This window comes from Pseudorca crassidens, chromosome 10 (assembly GCF_039906515.1).
Source record: "Pseudorca crassidens isolate mPseCra1 chromosome 10, mPseCra1.hap1, whole genome shotgun sequence".
Lineage (NCBI taxonomy): Eukaryota > Metazoa > Chordata > Mammalia > Artiodactyla > Delphinidae > Pseudorca > Pseudorca crassidens.
The window spans coordinates 21,116,680-21,135,053 of NC_090305.1; the positions used below are offsets into that span (position 1 = coordinate 21,116,680).

Genomic DNA, 18,374 nt, shown 5'->3' on the forward strand with positions numbered 1-18,374 from the left:
CTTATGACATTGACAGAGGAGAGAAGACACGTCGCTGCAGCAGTGACTGTTCCAAACAACTCCCTTATCAGTCCCCTGCTCAGTCAGAAACAACCGATGTGGTTTAAATTGCCTGTTGGTAAATCATGATATGGCCCTACTGCCCCCGAACCAATTGCCCCCATGTCTCCCAGAGCAGTTCCAACTTCCTCTACCTGCAAGACTGAGGCTCCTCATCTAGACGAGATGCTGGATTCAATAGTGAGGAGGTCCACTTAGAATTCCATATAAAAAACTTCTCATTTTCAGATACATTAATGCAAATTTCTGAGCCAGGCAATTAAGACCAAGATTCCTGGATACAAGAGGGTTGCAGAGAATTGGAAAGCGGATATAAAAGATAACAGGAGTTACTCCAAGTCTTCTCTTTTCTTCACTAATTACCAATTATTTGATGTTATCAGTTACTACTGAGAGTTGGATTCCTATACCCCTATTTTTAAAGTGTCCTGTGCCAGATGGAAAAAGGATTCTCTCTGCAAGGGTTAACTGCCTTCAGCCTCCCTCACTTTAAAGTCCAAATCTCTGCTTGGGTAGTGACACAAGCTAATATTTTGGGCATGAAACAAGAAAGCTTCAGTTGCATACAAGTGCTCCCCAGCCCGTCAAGAAGCAATGTGAAGAACTCTTTCAGGAAACTCTTGTGGCATATACGTGTACTGGGAGGCACCTTTCCCTTCTTCTACCCGAGTGTGGCACCATTTCTCTTCTAATTACTTGTAAGGGATATGACTAGTGTTTTTCCCAGAGGTATTTCTCGCCGCAGCCCAGCTAAACGTTGGGATGTAGCATCACTTTAAGCGGGGGGGATAGGCATGAAGGCCACAGGCCTTGTTCTAGCCACACCACTTTATGTCAAAAGAAAAAACAAAACTTGAAATTGTACCATTTTCCCTTCCCCTTTTCATCCATCCAAATTGTCTTAACTCTTACTCTTTTCCCACAATGAGAGCCACTTAAAACGCTGGGACCTATTCTGTGGCAGAGCAAATAGATGTAAACTGGGGCAAACTTCATAATGGGAGGTAAATCAGTGCCACCATTTTTACACCATCTGCTTTGCCCCACTCCAACAAATGATAAGGTGACAAGAGGTAGAACTGGAGTCATACATGAATTCCACTGGGAATTGAAAATTCAAAATTGTCCTTTATTTTGAGGGTGTAGACAGACAGTTTTGTTGTTTCTGAATTTTAGTCCCAAATACGGTCAGTTTAAGCTATTACTCCTCCCTGTACTCCGTATGTAATGCAATGGGGAGGCTCCAAAAGGATCCAATGTCTACAGCAGAGCAAAGACAATGATTCCTTCCAGGTTTCCATTCATTATTTGCCTTAGCATCAAAAATTCCTGGAATTCTTAAAAAAAAAAAATCTTGGAATTCTAGAGATGGTTCAATGGCTATCATCACCACCAGGCCAAAGGGTCACATGAATATCCACTTTATTCCTTTTCCCCCCAGCTTTACTGAGATATAACTGACAAATAAAATTTTAAGGTATTTAAAGTGTACACTATGACAGTTTGATATATGTATACACTGTGAAAGGATTCCTGAACATCTGCTTTATTCTAACGCAAGTGTAGGGGAAATGCTTTTTCTTAGTACAGTGGAGGCAAAAATGGGAATTTTCAGAACAATGCTTTTATTTAAGAATTAAGGGAAAACAAAAACATTAAAGCATAGGAATACATTGACTGAATACAAGTGTCTCGTTTGGTCTGAAATCTAGAAAAAGTCACTCTGACTACTTACCTGAGGTAGATTTAGGTTGGCACTGTTTCAAGAGAACCTCCATCCATCCCAGAAGTTACCTTCTAGTTTTGGTTACAGGCTCCCAAGTGGTCCTTTCCAACCTCAGGTTATTCTATATGAGTAATACCAACACCTTTTTCCCCCCATGGTTAAAAGCCCTCAGACCTGTTTCATACCCCCAAAGTTCTCTGTCTGAGGGATGGTCCATTCTTAATTTACTTAAAGACTAGAGACAATTACCAGGAAGATTAGTTGAAAGAAGGGGCAAGTCACTGCCCTGCCAAAGATACAAACTCTGTTCCCTTCTCCAAGTTCTCTCTAATGACTAACAAGTAGCCATAAGGACTAATTTTCATCACCACCAAGCCATACACCCAATACTATTTTAAGAATTACAATTGTCAAACATATACTAGTGATAGACATGATTTTCACCAAAGAGAAACAAATACATCTTGTGTGTTTTATCACACCGAGCAACTTTTTATGGTATAAGAGCTATTTATGAAAATTACTAAAATACATCAGATCAAATAAACTTCCAGGACATGTTTTCTAAAAGAAGAAAGAAAAAAACACCGTAGAATCAGATTCCTTATTATCACTATGAGCTATATCCTCTGACCCTAAGATTATCAAGGTCAACAACCAGTCATCAGGATCAAAGCTTAGAGCCATACACAAGGTGGCAGTGCAATAGTTGGCCACCGCCATGAGTCCGAACACCAACGCTCTCTGGAGTTCAGGATTTGCTAAGATAAACCAGAGGACTCAAAACTTATTCACCAAGCCTACAGTCCCAAATATTGTAGAAGTTTTAAGTATTTATATTAAATGTCGTTTAATCGGAGGGAAGAAAAAAAACCTCAGAAGTGTCCACTTACAGATCCCTGGATTAATTAGAGTATTTCTGGAGAATATTAAAGGTAATCATAATTATCCTGTTAAGTTGGAGATAACTGCTTATCCTTAAACCTCTGATGAATCTGCCAACTACTTTTCCCTTCTAGCATTTAGAATCCTACATTACAAGCGAAATATATACCTTATATTGTGGTGACTGCAGTCTTTTCCCTGGGAATAAAAAGTATTCTCTTTCCTTGGCAGAATCGAAGTAAATGAAAGGCATGTCATTATGCGGCTTGATTTGCTATAAACAGCAGGATGATGGAGTGGGAAAAAAACACAAAACACCAGCTTTTGAGTCACGATTCTCAAAATCAAAGTCTAGCTTCTCCATTAATAATGCATCATTATGTGTTTTACTCTGTGCCTACTCAGGCTTAAATCTTTCTTTCAGCTTTAATTATTTTGCAAGGAGCTGATGAGGATATCTTACCATTGAAAGAAACATGATAAATGAAGTCACAAAAGTATGGGTACTAGCAAAAATCGTAACTATTATCCTGGAACGTGCATCTCTGAGTTGAGAAGAAATGAATCTCTAAAGCTGAAACTGCAAATACCAGTAATAATCTGAAAGATTTTAGGGAAAGGAAACTTGTAAGGGTATGCCTCAACTCACAAGTAAAAAGCTGAGTATTCTACCTCGTTACGAGGTTGGCCCTCCAAAGGGGAAGCCTTGGGAAGAGTTTTGATCTATGATAACTACTCCCTAGCTGCTTAGCTCTTTTCACAACCAGCAAAAGGTTCCCATGCTGCTATCAACACACTAGTCCCCATTCCAGCCAAGACTTACAAAATCGACAGAGGCAAAGTAAATGTACTTCTTTCCCCCAACAGTAACACATGCCACACCTTCTATCTCAAGGTTACAGTCCTTTCCTTTATTGGAGTTCCAAATTTTAAAAACTGAAAGTAAAGCAATCATTAAGTGGTTCAGATAAAAGAAAAGCATCTTTACCTGAGTTTCCCATCAGGCCTACTCTGACCTGCCCTAGCTCCTTCCAGAAGTTTCTGGGTATCTAAAAAAAAACAGTTTACATATTGACTCATTAAAAGTCATCTCTACTGTATGAGTCAACTAACTATGAGAACAGTTCTTCTCATACCTATTAAATGTACACAGTCCACAGTTAGATCTCTTATTAGAACAAAATTATCTGCAGAGTAGGTTCTTTGGGGTGCAATAAGGTAGGGATTTCCTGCAAGGCTTTTTTTTAGACTCAAGGTTATTTATAGGGTTTTTCACTTATGTGAGTTCCCCAGTATACCACAAAAACTGATCACTGACAGAAGCTTTTCTCACTCAGAGAATTCATAAGGTCTTTCCTCAGATTGTTTTTTTTTTTGGGGGGGGGTTGCAAACCCAAAAAGGCTCTCCACCTAATGCTTTTGCCACCTTCAAGGCAAATATAGAAATTTTCACCTGTATGGCTTCTCTGATAGGTAAGAAAGTCATAGTTCTGTTAGAAGCTTTCTTCACACTTGTGGGGGTCTCTTCCCAGTGGGGCGTTCTGACGTCCAATGAAACGTGCACACTCTCTGAAGCACTGTTGACACAGTGTATTAAAAATGCTGTCCACCAATGTGAATTCTCTTGGAATGAGAAGAGGTGACCATTGCTAGAAAGCTTTCTCACATTCACCAAATTTGTAAGGTTTCCCACCTGTAAGAATCCTCTTGTGGGTGATCAGCTACAAGCTTGGACTAAAGGTTTTCCCAAACTCACAGCGTTTGTAAGGTTTCTCATTGGAGTGGTTGATAAGCTTCTGTAAGGACAGCTCTCTGGGCAAACCATTTCTCAACTTCCTACAATTGCAGATTCTCTGGTCCCCAGTGAAATCTGAGCTCTGAGGAAAGTCTGAGATTTGCTTAGAGTTCTTCATCTTAAGGAGTTCTCTTACATTGCAAATACATTTTTTATGGCATTATAACTTCTTGTCTGGTCAAGACATTTGTGAGGCTTCTGATGCATGGGGAGGGCTGAGCTCAAGACCTTTTTCACCCATATCACAGATATATGGTTTTTCACCGATGTGGATTGTCTGATGTTGAAGAAGTGCTGAGCTCTGGTGAAAGCTTTTATCACAGACACCGTATTTATAATGCAGCTCCTCTGTCTGAGTTCTCATTTTCTGTTGGGCAACAAAGTCCATGCCCAGGAGGAAGCCACTCTCACATGCAGACCACTGATGTGGTTTCTCTTCCATGTGAATTCTTTGATGCACAATAAGGTCTGAACTACAGTTGAAACTTTTCTCATATTCCAGGCATTTAAAAGTGTGAGTGTGAGTTGCCTGGTGCCTGATTAGGTTGGCGCTCCGAGTAAAACTTCGCATACATTCTAAACATTTATACGGCTTCTCACCTGTGTGGACTCTCTGATGTACAATAAGGTCTGATTTCTGGCCAAAGCATTTCTCACAGGCACCACACTTATAGGGCTTCTCCCCAGTATGAACTCTTTTATGAACAATGAAGGCTGAACGGTGTCGGTAACTTTTCTCACACTTATTACATTTGTAGGGCCTTTCACCAGTATGAGTTCTCTGGTGGCTAATAAGATCTGATTTCCCACTAAAAGCTTTTTCACACTCCAGACACTTAAATGGTTTCTCACCTGTGTGAGTTCTTCGGTGTCTTATGAGGTTTGTACTTCGGCTGAAGCATTTGTCACACTCACTACATAGATACGGTTTCTCGCCTGTATGGCTTCGCTGGTGGACAAGCAGATCAGAGCTCTGACCAAAATTCTTGCCACAAATGTCACATGTATAGAATTTTTTACCTGCATGTGTTCTCTGGTGTCCTGAAAGGGCTAAGTGGTGCCAGAAGCTCTTCTCACATTTGCTACATTTATAAGGTTTCTCATAATTGTGGATCCTCTGGTGTGAAATAAGATCTGAGCTTTGGATGAAGGTTTTCTCACACATATCACATCTATAAGGTTTCTCCCCTGTATGGGTTCTCTCACACATAATAAGAGCTAAGTTTTCACAGAAGTTTTGCTCACGTTCAAGGCACTGGTATATATGATCATCTATTTGAGTAATCTCATGCACATGAATAAAAATCTTTTTACCCTTCTGAGGGTATACATGATATATTTTCCTTTTTTGAGTTCTCTGATTACACCTCTCTTCTGAAGTGTACATTTTCTATGGCTCTCTCCTAGGGAGTTTTCCACTGGTCTTCCTGACCCATCATTTTCTTCACAGTCATTTTCTCGATGAGAACTTGAAAGATACATCTGTTTTAGGCCTTTCAGTCATGAGCAGCTCCTCTCTGCAAGTTTCCAGCATCATATATACTAATTCTTTATTTGGTATTTCCAACCCTGTGAGACAAAGAAGAAGTATTATTTATATTCCTTTAACTAAGAAAAAATGCTCAAAATTAAAATTGCTGCAGAAAAGGCAGAATTTCTGTATCAAAGTCCACAAGTGCTCTAGGTTTTACAGGGGTTGAAAGCAGTTACTTTTCCTCTTTGCTAGTATAAAACCAATCAGCAACACATACAGGGCAAGTACCAGAAAGAACTGTTTCTTTAATGAACTCAGGTGATCTCAAAACCAGAATTCCTCCTCTTCCCTTGGTTCAACTGAATAATCAAGACGCCTAATAATTAGTACGCCTGCTCATGAAGAAAACAATCCAAAAGGGGCTACGAATATCTGTGCAGTCCTTTCTATAGTAAGGTTTGGAAGAAAATGGTTAATGATCATTAGAATTCCCAGTGCAAAGAGAGAGAAAGTAAGTTTCTATGACTATCATCCTAGCTGTGTGAGGTCAGGCAAGTTACTTAATCACTCTGTACATAGTTTCCTCATCTATAAAATCGATTAATGATGGAAATTATCTCACATCATTGAGTTGAATAATAAATTAATCACGATCTATCTCATGGTAAGTACTCTGTGTTAGCTATTATAATAACTATTATTATGGTAAAGGGGTCTAAGAGTCTGCTTTGATATGGTTGTATGAGCACAAACCTTGCTCAAAAAGAAAAATCCCAACTTACTGCTGATAAAAAAAAATAGGATGACTTTGCTTCCTATTTTACTGAGAAAATCTAAGGAAGCCAAAAACCAAAAACATAAAAAAAACACTTCCACATGCTCCCACCACATCAACCAACCTCTTCCAAGGTGGTCATGCACTCTCCATCTTTCCTTCTGTTACCACGGATAACAAACTTCCCCTGCCCAATCTAAGGACAACCTGTCCATTGGTGTACTGGATTCCACCCCCTTTTGCCACAAAGACATCACTCCTGCAATTCTATCCTCTCTCTCCTGCAATATCAATTTGTTCTTTCCTACTGGATCACACTAATCAGCAAACTAGCTGTTATGTCTCTCCTAAAACCAAAGCACTAACAAGAAACTTCTCTCAACCACCTCATGCTCGAGCTATTGTTTCACTTCTGCTTCTCTTTACAGCAAAATTCCTCAAAAGAAATCAATCTGTTTATTGTCTTTAATTCTCATCTTCCAAGGTTTCTGGAACATACTCCAATCAAATACCCTCACCACTACACCAAAACTGCTCCTATTAGAACCTAGGAGTCCCTAGGAAATCTGATTCCTAGTTACCACTCCGACACACTTCCCTGCTCTTCTCGTGTGTACTGCACGCTAGTCACCTTGGCCTCCTTGCTGTTGTTCAAACAAGCCAGGTCCATTCCCATTTCAAGGTCTTTGTGCTTGTAGTCTCTCCCTGCTAAAGTGCTCTTCCTTTAGATCTTCAAAGCTCCCTCTCTCACCTCACTCAAATCTTTGGTAAACTGTCATAGTCTCAGTAAGGCCTGACTGACCATCCTATTTTAAATTATGACACACCTCCACCCCAGCTGACCCACACATACAACACTCCTTCTCTCCCTTCCTGTTTTATTTTTCTCCATAGAATGTAAGCCCCTAAAGGACAAGGATTTTAGTTCATTTCATTTGCTGCTGTTTCCCTAGCACCTGGGACAGTGCCTGGCACAAAGAAGGTATGTTCACATATAATGAGGTACTATGTAACTGTAAAACAGGATGAAGATAACCTTTATGAATGATGTGGAGCAATTTCTAGGATAAACCGTAAATTTTAGAAAGCAGCTGTGAATTAAGTAGAAATAAGAAACTACACATGTATCTATTCATTTGGCCAAAAAGAAACTCAGAAAAGAAGAAACTAATGAGTTTGGTTACCATCAAAAGGTAGGTGTAAATGGGATCAAAAGGACAGGAAAATGAAATTGGTACCAAAGGGTGGATGGAAAGAGAGTCATACTTCTGTTAGTATATACATTTTTGTAAAACACACATTTTTACTTTTTAAACTGTTACATTTCACATATTCAACAAATACATAAATAAATAGAAAAGCTGGGGGAGAAAAAAATTAAAATGGAATACAAATAAAAACAAACAAGTCTATATTTCAAATTAATAACAAAACCACCCAGGAGAGGGAAAAATAACTCAAATAACTTTATAATACAGTATTAGGATTATATAAACTCAAACTAAAGATAAAAAGGACTATAAACAATTACTGAACTCTAATTAGTAGTTTTCCTCCAGAGTGGAAAAGGTTCACTACTTAATGTATAGCCTAGGAATGAACAAATAAATAAATATAACGGCACCCAGATGCTTCACTGTCAGCGAAGGGGGTTACAAACACAGAAAAGGGAAAGGCTAGAATGAACTCTGCATCTGTAGTGTTTAACTGGAATTAGAAGTATCAGTATGAGGCCAAGGTTTTTTTTTTTTTTTGCAGTACGTGGGCCTCTCACTGTTGTGGCCTCTCCTGTCGGAGCACAGGCTCCGGACGCGCAGGCTCAGTGGCCATGGCTCACGGGCCCAGCCGCTCCGCGGCATGTGGGATCTTCCCAGACCGGGGCACAGACCTGTATCCCCTGCATCGGCAGGCGGACTCTCAACCACTGCGCCACCAGGAAAGCCCGAGGTCAAGGTTTTTAAGTATACACAGAAAAAATAGAAATGTGTGTATGTGTGAAAGTGTGTACTTTTTTTTTTACTAATGTCTGGCTGTGAGGTCACAAACGATGAAATCCCAGTAGTAATAAGCACACCAAGCACTTAGAGCATGGTTTCTAAACACCATTTCCCACTGAAAGGAATCAAGGCTCACTGGAGAAATGGCTAATTCCAGGGTTTAGAAAGTACAAGATGAACCTGGAACACCTTGTTGTGTCAGAAAATAAGGAAGTGCTCAAAAAGTGGTGACAATATGCCAAGAGGACCCAGAAGCCAGGCTGAAGGGGCTGCCACTATACAAATCAGGAACAAACAACATCAAAATAAATAATGATAGTGATAAATTAGTAACACAATAAGAATCCATGAATCCATACTCATTTAAAAAGTGAATAAATAGTCCGCCGCCGCCATATTGTCTGTGTGAAGAGAGGGGAGAGCGTCCGCCACCACTGCAGCTTCCACCACAGTTTGAAGAAAACAGTTCTGAAACAAGCTCTTACCCCCACTTGCCTCTCAACACAGTGACTGTCATCTCTCCAAACGTCAAGTCCAGCTTTGTCCTGCCAACCTGTCTGACATGTCGGGACCCGTGCCAAACAGGGCCAGAGTTTACACAGATGTTAATACGCACAGAGCCCAAAAGTACTGGGATTACAAGTCACATGTGGTGGAATGGGGAAATCAAGATGACTACCAGCTGGTTAGAAAATTAGGCCGAGGTAAATACAGTGAAGTATTTGAAGCCATCAACATCACAAATAATGAAAAAGTTGTTGTTAAAATTCTCAAGCCAGTGAAGAAGAAGAAAATCAAGCATGAAATAAAGATTTTGGAGAATTTGCAAGGCGGTCCCAACGTCATCACACTGGCAGACATTGTAAAAGACCCTGTGTCACGAACTCCTGCCTTGGTTTTTGAACACGTAAACAACACAGACTTCAAGCAATTGTACCAGACGTTAACAAACTATGATATTCGATTTTACATGTATGAGATTCTGAAGGCCCTGGATTACTGTCACAGCATGGGGATTATGCACAGAGATGTAAAGCCCCATAATGTCATCATTAATCATGAGCACAGAAAGCTACGGCTAATAGACCGTTTGGCTGAGTTTTACCATCCTGGCCAAGAACATAACGTCGGAGTTGCTTCCCGATATTTTAAAGGTCCTGAGCTACTTGTAGACTATCAGATGTACGATTATAGTTTGGATATGTGGAGCTTGGGTTGTATGCTGGCAAGTGTGATCTTCCGGAAGGAGCCATTTTTCCATGAACATGACAATTATGATCAGTTGGTGAGGACAGCCAAGGTTCTGGGGACAGAGATTTATATGACTATATTGACAAATACAACATTCAATTAGATCCACGTTTTAACGATATCTTGGGCAGACATTCCCGTAAGCGATGGGAATGCTTTGTCCACAGTGAAAACCAGTACCTTGTCAGCCCTGAGGCCTTGGATTTCCTGGACAAGCTGCTGCGGTACGACCACCATTCATGGCTCACCACAAGAGAGGCCGTGGAGCACCCCTATTTCTACACTGTTGTGAAGGACCAGACTCGAATGGGCTCATCTAGCATGCCAGGGGGCAGTATGCCTGTCAGCAGCACCAATATGATGTCAGGGATTTCTTCAGTGCCAACCCCTTCAGCCCTTAGACCTCAGGCAGGCTCACCAGTGATTGCTGCTGCCAACCCCCTTGGGATGCCCGTTCCAGCTGCCGCTGGCGCTCAGCAGTAATGGCCCTTCTGTCTCCTGATGCCTGAGCAGAGGCTGGGGAGTCCACTCACTCCCTTGATGCAGCTTGCGCCTGGCGGGGAGGAGTGAAAGGCTTCAGAAGCACCGTGTCTGAACCGTTGCTTGTGGATTTATAGTAGTTCAGTCATAAAAAAAACCATTATAATAGGCTGTATTCCTTTTTTTCTTCTTTCTTTTTTTTTAACTCGAACTTTTCATAACTCAGGGGATTCCCTGAAAAATTCTCTGCAGGTGGACTATTTCACGGACAAATTTTTTTCTCCCCTTCCAAATTCAGTTCCTCACCACTAAAGAACAAAGATAAACCAGCCTCAATTCTGGCTGCTGCGTTTGGGTGGAGATGTCTTCCCATGCCCACCATTGCTCCCCTACCATCTCACACTTTGAGGGGTTTGTATTTCATGCTCTCCTCCAGAGATTACAAAAACGTAGCTTCTTGAAGGGAGGTGGGAAGGAAGGAAGAAGGACGGACCCAACCTATAAGAGCAGTGTACTGCTAGTCACTTATATCACTTTACTCCAAAAGTGCTTCAGTGGGGTTATACTGGTAAATCTAGTGGAAATATGTCTTAGTTACACCGAGATGCTGAAAATCTACCCAAAGTGCAGACAGGTCCTGAAAACGTCTGTTCAGTATGAATCATGTCTTACTGACCTAACCTAAATGCAACTCACTTATAATTTAGTTTCAGTTCAGTTTAAAACTTTAATACCATCCCTCCCAGGCTCCTTACCTCGGTCCTCTCCCCTTTCATCTCCCAACATGCTCTATAGCTGGTAGGAGGGGGAAGGCAAAATCTTTTTCAGTTTTCTTTGACTTGGCCCTTTTGAATTCAGTTAGTTACTGGGTATAATTACTGCGTTTTACAAAAGAAAAAAACATTGTCTATGTTGGTTTCATGCTAGCAACTCTTGAAGAGCTAATGAGAGATGTGGCCACTGCATTTTATTTTAAGCTTTCTACCTTCTTTTCCTACCTTCCCCTTCCCTCACATGCCATCCATTGAGAAGACCTGCCCCTCAGTCTTGTAAATGTACCTGAGAGGTAGGAGCAGAGCCACTATCTTCAGTGAAACTGAAATGGTAGAACTGTAATTGTGGGAAAACTAAACTCTCCTGTTACAGCCCTGCCACCCCTTGCTGTCTGTATATATATAATACTTTGTCCTTCATATGTGAAAGATCCAGTGTTGGAATTCTTTGGTGTAAATAAACGTTTGGTTTTATTTATCAAAAAAAAAGTGAATAAATAGTGACTGAGAAGGGATAGTTTTTTCTTATATTAAAAAAGCCAACAATTAAATGTAGAACAAATGATGGAATTAAAAACATCACATGTCCAATGAAGAGTAACAACTGTTTCAGGCGAAAATACAAAAATATAGTGGATGAAAGTTTTATGAGAATCAGGATATTTACACAATCTGAATATATCTCCCCACTAGATATTTAATAATTAGAAAGACAAAAAAAGTAACTTCACAGTTTAGAAACCTGGAAGACACCGCCTTAACCAAATGATCAGAGTTAACACCACCAGTAACAAGATATATAGTTGCCTCCTAATATGATGCAAAGAACAGAACATCACTTCTGTGCTATCTTGCCAAAAATGTATAACCTGAATCTAATCATGAGGAAACATCAGACAAACCCAAATTGAGGAAAATTCTGCCAAATAAATGGCCTAAACTTAAAAAAAAAAAAAAAAGTCTAAAGACAAAGTCTGAGGATATGTTCCACAATAAAGACATGACAATTAAATGAAATGGGTGATGGTGGAATGGATCCTGGACAACAAAAAAAACTTATTTTTCTTTTCCTACAAAGGACGTTAGTGGAACAATTGGCTAAACTCCAATAATGTCTGGCAATCAGATAATAGTATTATATGAATGTTAATTTTTTGACTGTGATAACTGTAATGATAATATAAGAGAATAGCCTTGTCTTCAGGGAATAAATAATTGAGTATTTAGGACAGGCTTTCTCAACTAGAGTTCTGGCAAAGAACGAAGCCCTACAGAAAATGACTTGAGTAACTATTTTTTAAATTCTCCCAAGGATGGCATGTAGCTAGTAGCACTGAACACACATGGGAGAGAAGTTAATTCATTGCATACCTATTACTTCAGGGCTTACCATGTCTTAGGACTTTAGGGCTTAATTCTCTCGTAGTTTGAGATGAGGTATTATGTCTATAACTTACTCTCAAAAGGTTCAGAAAAAAATGTACATATACGTACATGTATGTATAGAGAAATTAGTATAGACAGACTCATAAAACAAACATAGTAAAATGTAAACATTTAGGGACTGCAGGTGAAGGGTGTATGGGTATTCTTTATATTATTTTACAACTTTTCTTGTAAATCTGAAATTACTTCAAAATTTAAATGTATCTTATTTTGTTTTTTAAGAACATGGGAGCTGAGGGCTTCCCTGGTGGCGCAGTGGTTAAGAGTCCGCCTGCCAATGCAGGGGACATGGGTCCGTGCACCACTACTGAGCCTGTGCTCTAGAGCCTGCGAGCCACAACTACTGAGCCCACGTGCCACAACCACTGAAGCCTGCATGCCTAGAGCCTGTGCTCCACAACAGGAGAAGCCACCGCAATGAGAAGCCTGCGCACCACAATGAAGAGCAGACCCCGCTCGCTGCAGCTGGAGAAGGCCAGCGTGCAGCAACGAAGACCCGATGCAGCCAAAAATAAATAAATTAAAAAAAAAAAAAAAAAATATATATATATATATATATATATTAAAAAAAAAAGAACATGGGAGCTGAGAGTTAGTATATTGTGATAGTTAAAGCTGAATGTTCAAACTCTGGAATCAGATTTTGGCTCAAATTCCCACTGTGCTTTTTGTAGCTATGAGAACTTGGGTAAGTTACTTTCTTCAGCTTCAAACTTCAATTTCGATAAAATAAGTAAGATATCATTACATGTCTTAAAGAGTTGCCATGGGAACTGAGACACTGTCAATAAAGGACGTGGCTCAATGCCTGGATCTCAACAGATGCTCAATGAATGGTAGGTTCTATTATTTTCTTAATTCCATCTTCACAGTCACAAAAACACTAACATTTCTTGAGCTCATCCTCTGTGCCTGTCTCTTATGCAAAGCCTTGTTCAAAACCATTTAAAATAGTTAACTAAATAATAAATAATAATCAGTTAATGATTAATACGAAGATTAAGCAAAAAACAGAAAAACATTTATGGAGACATGCTAGGAGGAAAAGGAAGACTTTAGAATCACAACTAAGTAAAGATATGCATCCATACAGACAAATAGCTACTCTAAGATGGTGGCTGTATGGGAGTTTTGTCTTTTAAAATGTGTATTACTGTTAAGGTCAAAAGGAGAGAGAGTAGAGTGGAAATAAATGATTCTGAGCATGGTCATAGCCTGTTAAATGAATTACAATATTCCCTAATTTTATCAGCCGAGGGTATCATATTGCCCTAAATAGCCAATCAACTGTAGGGTACCAAGGAAAAAAATTAAAAATAAGGAAAAAATTAAAAATAAGGAAGACTTTTAGAGGTCAGCACCTAGAAAATAAAATACAGTCTGGCTGTCAAAATTTAAAGTAATCCATGACACTTCCCCAGTTCAAAATACTATAACTGCTTCCTACCACTCTAAGAATAAAACCTAAAGTTTTCACTGTGCTACATAATGCGGTACCTCCCCCTACCTTCAGCCTCACACAACACATCAGAATCTTTACACTTGCTCCTTCTGCCTAGAATGCCCTTCCCCCAAGTAGCTTGCTCCTTTATTTGATCAAGTCTCTGACTGAAAATTATTTCCTTAAAAAGAGGCACACCCTGACTACTTCATCTAAAATAGCTATGTCCCCTTAGCCTGTTTTACAATATTTCTCTTCATAGCACTTATCATCATCCAACTTTGTGGTATATATCTTATATTTGTTAACTTGCTTCTCTCTCCTACTAGAATATAACTTCCATTAGGGTTAGGACTTAGTCTTTTGTTCACTGCAATATTCCTAGCGTCTAGAATACATTTGTTGAATGAATGAAAAATATGAATGAATATCAGAACCAAAAAAGAGCCATCATCCTCTAAGCCTCAGCATCAATATAACAGGCTAGGCTAGTAGCCCTGGCTGGTGCATCTGGCAAACCCAAATATATACTTCAAGTCTTAGCTTCAGGGTACCCTTCGCTAAGAGGTTTCTCTTACCTCTTCCTAGGAAAAGACTGTTTCTCTCTTCCATGGCTAGGGTCAGAGTGCACAGAATAGGCAGACAGGCTACAGAACTTCAAAGTACAGAACTTCGTACAGAACTTCAGAGTACAGAACTTCAAAGCTCAAGGCTATCCTTATAGTTAAAGGATGTATGTGATAGGCAGATAAAGTTGATAAAGTGTTATCTAAAAAACTAGATAATGCTTACTGTATCAGGTCCCAGGCTAGGGATTACTTCATTTATTTTTCATTAATTACATGGATTATCTCATTTAATCTTCCCAAGATTGTAAAATAGGTATGAATACCAATGTTTGCGCCTTACAGATAGAAAACCTGATGCTCAGGGCAGTTAAATAACTACGTAAGAACTCACAGCTAGTAAGTAGCAGAGCCAGTATCTAAACCTCCATCTTCTGACTCCAGGGCCTGCTTAAGCATTGGGCATACTGCCTTTTGGGGGCTGCAAATCAATCACAAAGGAATTACTAAGAGCCTATTGTGAATAAGTCTGTTGAAAAGTAGTAGAAAATACACTTAAATTGGTAGGACAGCACTGGTTTTAGCACTCTGCTATCTCAGGAGCTAAGAAAGGGTCATGTATCTTCTTTCCATGTATCTTCTCCCATTCCTCCTTGTCTCCCCCAGTTTCCCTCTCCTCCGGCCTCAAAAATCCACTGTTTATATAGAAACATACAGCCTGGTATGTTACTTACCATAACAACAAAGACTCAAGACTATCTTCCTTTTGGCTCCAAAAGGTCTCTAGTCCATAACTATTCACAACACTCAATTCTTCCCTCTCCTAGAGGAAAAAAAATCAATAATGTAGAAATTTATAATTTTTGTGAAATTTATAACTTTTCTGAGGCTTGAACATCTAAAAATTGGTTCCATTTACTCCCCAGTCTGGTCAGTATCTTTCAACCGTAACTTACCTCTTCCCACCTTTCCTTACATTCTATTTTCTCCTGCAAGAAGCACCTGCCACTGGTAGCCATCAGTTCCTTCCCAAACAGCTCTAAACAAAACATCGAGAATCCTTCTGGGTAATGACTAACCTTAACTTCATAATAAAGCCCTGAGTCCTGTTCTACTTGTTTCAATTTTTACCTCAACTTCTGAGATCAATGACCCATTCTTCTACCACTATAAACCTCAAGATGCAGTTGATAAGTGCATATGATACAAAGCTATATATAATGCCGGTTTCCAAAAATGGTTATGGAATGATTAAACAAATCAGATTTTTCTGCATACAGATTCGATGCAACATGACCAATCTCTGCCTTAAAGATAGGGGTGGCCGGTGGGTGGAGAACATTCAACGTCCTTGTTTTTTTTTTTTTTCCCCCAAAGTGAAAGATACACTTAGATCACTTAGAAAAGTGCCTGGCAGTGTTTACTATTATCTCCAGGAACGATAGTACTAAGCTTCTCTTCCTTCAACTTTTCATTGACCTCCTTTCAGTCGCCGTCGGGGGGGGGGGGGGGGGTCCCAGACCCTGCTCTGTTGCGAGGACCAGAGGCTGCTCCTACCAGGCGGAGGCCGAGGGGTTCTCGGGTCCCGCAGAACCCCTCCCCCGATCCCTGGGCCCCGCAGGCCATGCCCCTCCCAGGCCCCGCGGGCCGCGCTTACCACGGCAGCAGCCGGCGCCGCCCCTCCGCCTGGGACGGCACTTCCGGTTACTCTCCGGACACTCGGGTTTGGGTTTCCCGGCGGCCGCAGGCTCCTGGCGGTAAACCTAAGGGCCCACCTTCGGGAAAAGAAGGAAAGCCAACCTGGGAGGCCGACGAGAACCAGAAGCAGACCCCTTTGCGTGGCTCGGCGAGGGCAGTTGAGGCCAGGCCATCCAGGGGGCTCTTTAAGGGCCGACAAGGCCGGCTACCCGAGCCCTTTCAGCCTGGCTGGGAAGCGGCCGGCGCAGCCCCGCCCCCGAGAATCACATGATCACCCCCTGTTCAGCCACTGGGGCAGTCCACCCCCGGCCTCTGGGCCAATAGGGGCCGAGCCTCTGGACCGGGGGCGGGGCTCTGGGGCGCCTGCGCTCCGGGGCCCTTGGTGTTTCGGGGCGGAGCGGTCGAGGACTTTATTTAGGGATCCTTTCCGATGCTACTGACGTCTGGGGGTGACGAGAGGACCCCACTACCACCGTATGTAAGAAGAAGCAACGCTGTTTATCTTACCGTTTCCGACTTATGTTCTCTTTCCTGAAGGCTGTTAAAAGAGGACTCGAGGCAGGAGTAGCGTCAGAAGAGATGGATGCCACCGACCCTGTGGAAAACACCCCGAAGGAGCTGGAAGAAATGGTGGATACCAAAACACGGTGGAAGCGCTCCGCCACCCAAGATGTGGCCAGAGAGATGAATGAAATGCTTTAACGGAGGGATAGTGTTGGCTTTGTGTGGGTAGAGAAAACTGCAGAGGAGGATAGGACTGCTCTGATTGTAGGAGGTTTCCCAGGCCTTCCTGATTGTTTATGGGCTGGAATCAACTTAAGTAATCACCTATGTTTGGGTTGGAGCAGAAATGAGATTTCCTTCAGAGAGAAGTAAATATACCTATATCTACATCTCCCCTTGCTCAATTGTTCAGTGAAAAAAAAGTTTCCTAAAATCCCTCAGACATCAAAGGAGAAAGATTAGTACTAGGAATATAGAGGACAAAAGGCTGGGTAATGAGACTAAGAAGTTAGATTGGGAGAAAAATACTGAGTTTAGGGAGTGGTGAGAGCATCATCAGGGTCATAACAGTCGTTTATTCAAGATTAACTAATCATGTTCCTAATTCTGGAATTCTTCCCCAGAGGAGTTGCAGCTTAGTTTCATGTTTGTTTTTAATGAAAACTTCCAAGTAAGGCCCAAATATTCTATCCAGAGCCTTCTTAATATTTGAAATAATTTTTAATAACTTTAGAGTATGTGATATGTTCCAGACATTGTTCTCATCATTTTACACGTATTATCCCTTTAACTTGTAACAAAAATTCTATGAGTGATGAATTGGGTGATTGGGATTGACATATATGCACTAATATGTATAAAATGGATAACTCATAAGAACCTGATATATAAAAAAATAAATAAAATTCAAAAAAAATTCTATGAGATGTTTATTATTATTTTTATCGTAGGAGAAAACTGGTGCAGGAAGAGATTGAGTACCTTGCCCAAGATCACACATTTAGTAACTAGTGAAGCTGAAATATGAACATTCATACCAGAGCCTGTGCTTGCCATCATTGTACTTATAGGGCTGTATCAATAGTGGTGCCTGTATAGTGGAAAAGTACTGATTTCTGATTCCTGCACTGTGTAGAGGAAGGTCTCAATAATTGTTGAATTGAACTCTTCAGCTTTTTCTTTAAAGATACATTGACCCAAGCAAAGAGCTCATTTTATTCATTGTTTCATTCACTCAACACATGTTTATTGAGCACTTCCAGTTCACCTGACACGATGCTGAGTATTAGGAATTTAAAGGCAGGAAAGACTCAGTCCCATTCCTCTAACGGTTCACAGCCTACTATGGAGAGAGCAAGTGATGTGATAGAGGTAGAAGTTACATAAGGTAGTGTGGGAGCAGAGAGAAGGAGCACTTGTTTGAGAAAGGGTCAGAAATGACTGTAGAACGTGGGGCATGAGGTGAGGCTTGAAGGAATGGAAGCAAGGAGTTGAAGATGGGAC

The 18,374-nt window shown here is 40.7% G+C and overlaps 1 protein-coding gene and 1 pseudogene across 8 annotated transcripts; one reads left to right on the forward strand and one right to left on the reverse strand.

Annotated features, from left to right (window-relative positions):
- Nucleotides 1–1,662: 1,662 nt before the first annotated feature.
- ZNF322 (zinc finger protein 322) lies at nt 1,663–16,637 on the reverse strand. Of its 8 annotated transcripts, XM_067752234.1 has the most exons (5): nt 16,327–16,637; nt 15,626–15,708; nt 15,404–15,492; nt 15,064–15,150; nt 1,663–6,035 (listed from the first exon to the last, which is right to left on the reverse strand). In XM_067752234.1, exon 5 carries the CDS (start codon nt 5,851–5,853, stop codon nt 4,645–4,647), a length of 1,209 nt encoding a protein of 402 aa, XP_067608335.1. In that variant the 5' UTR covers nt 5,854–6,035; nt 15,064–15,150; nt 15,404–15,492; nt 15,626–15,708; nt 16,327–16,637; the 3' UTR covers nt 1,663–4,644. The 8 variants fall into 8 exon arrangements, with proteins under 8 accessions (XP_067608335.1, XP_067608339.1, XP_067608333.1 ...); XM_067752238.1 differs by lacking the exon at nt 15,626–15,708 and having other exon boundaries at nt 16,470–16,637; XM_067752232.1 differs by lacking the exon at nt 15,626–15,708.
- On the forward strand, nt 9,076–10,483 carry LOC137231698 (casein kinase II subunit alpha pseudogene; annotated as a pseudogene).
- Nucleotides 16,638–18,374: the final 1,737 nt, after the last annotated feature.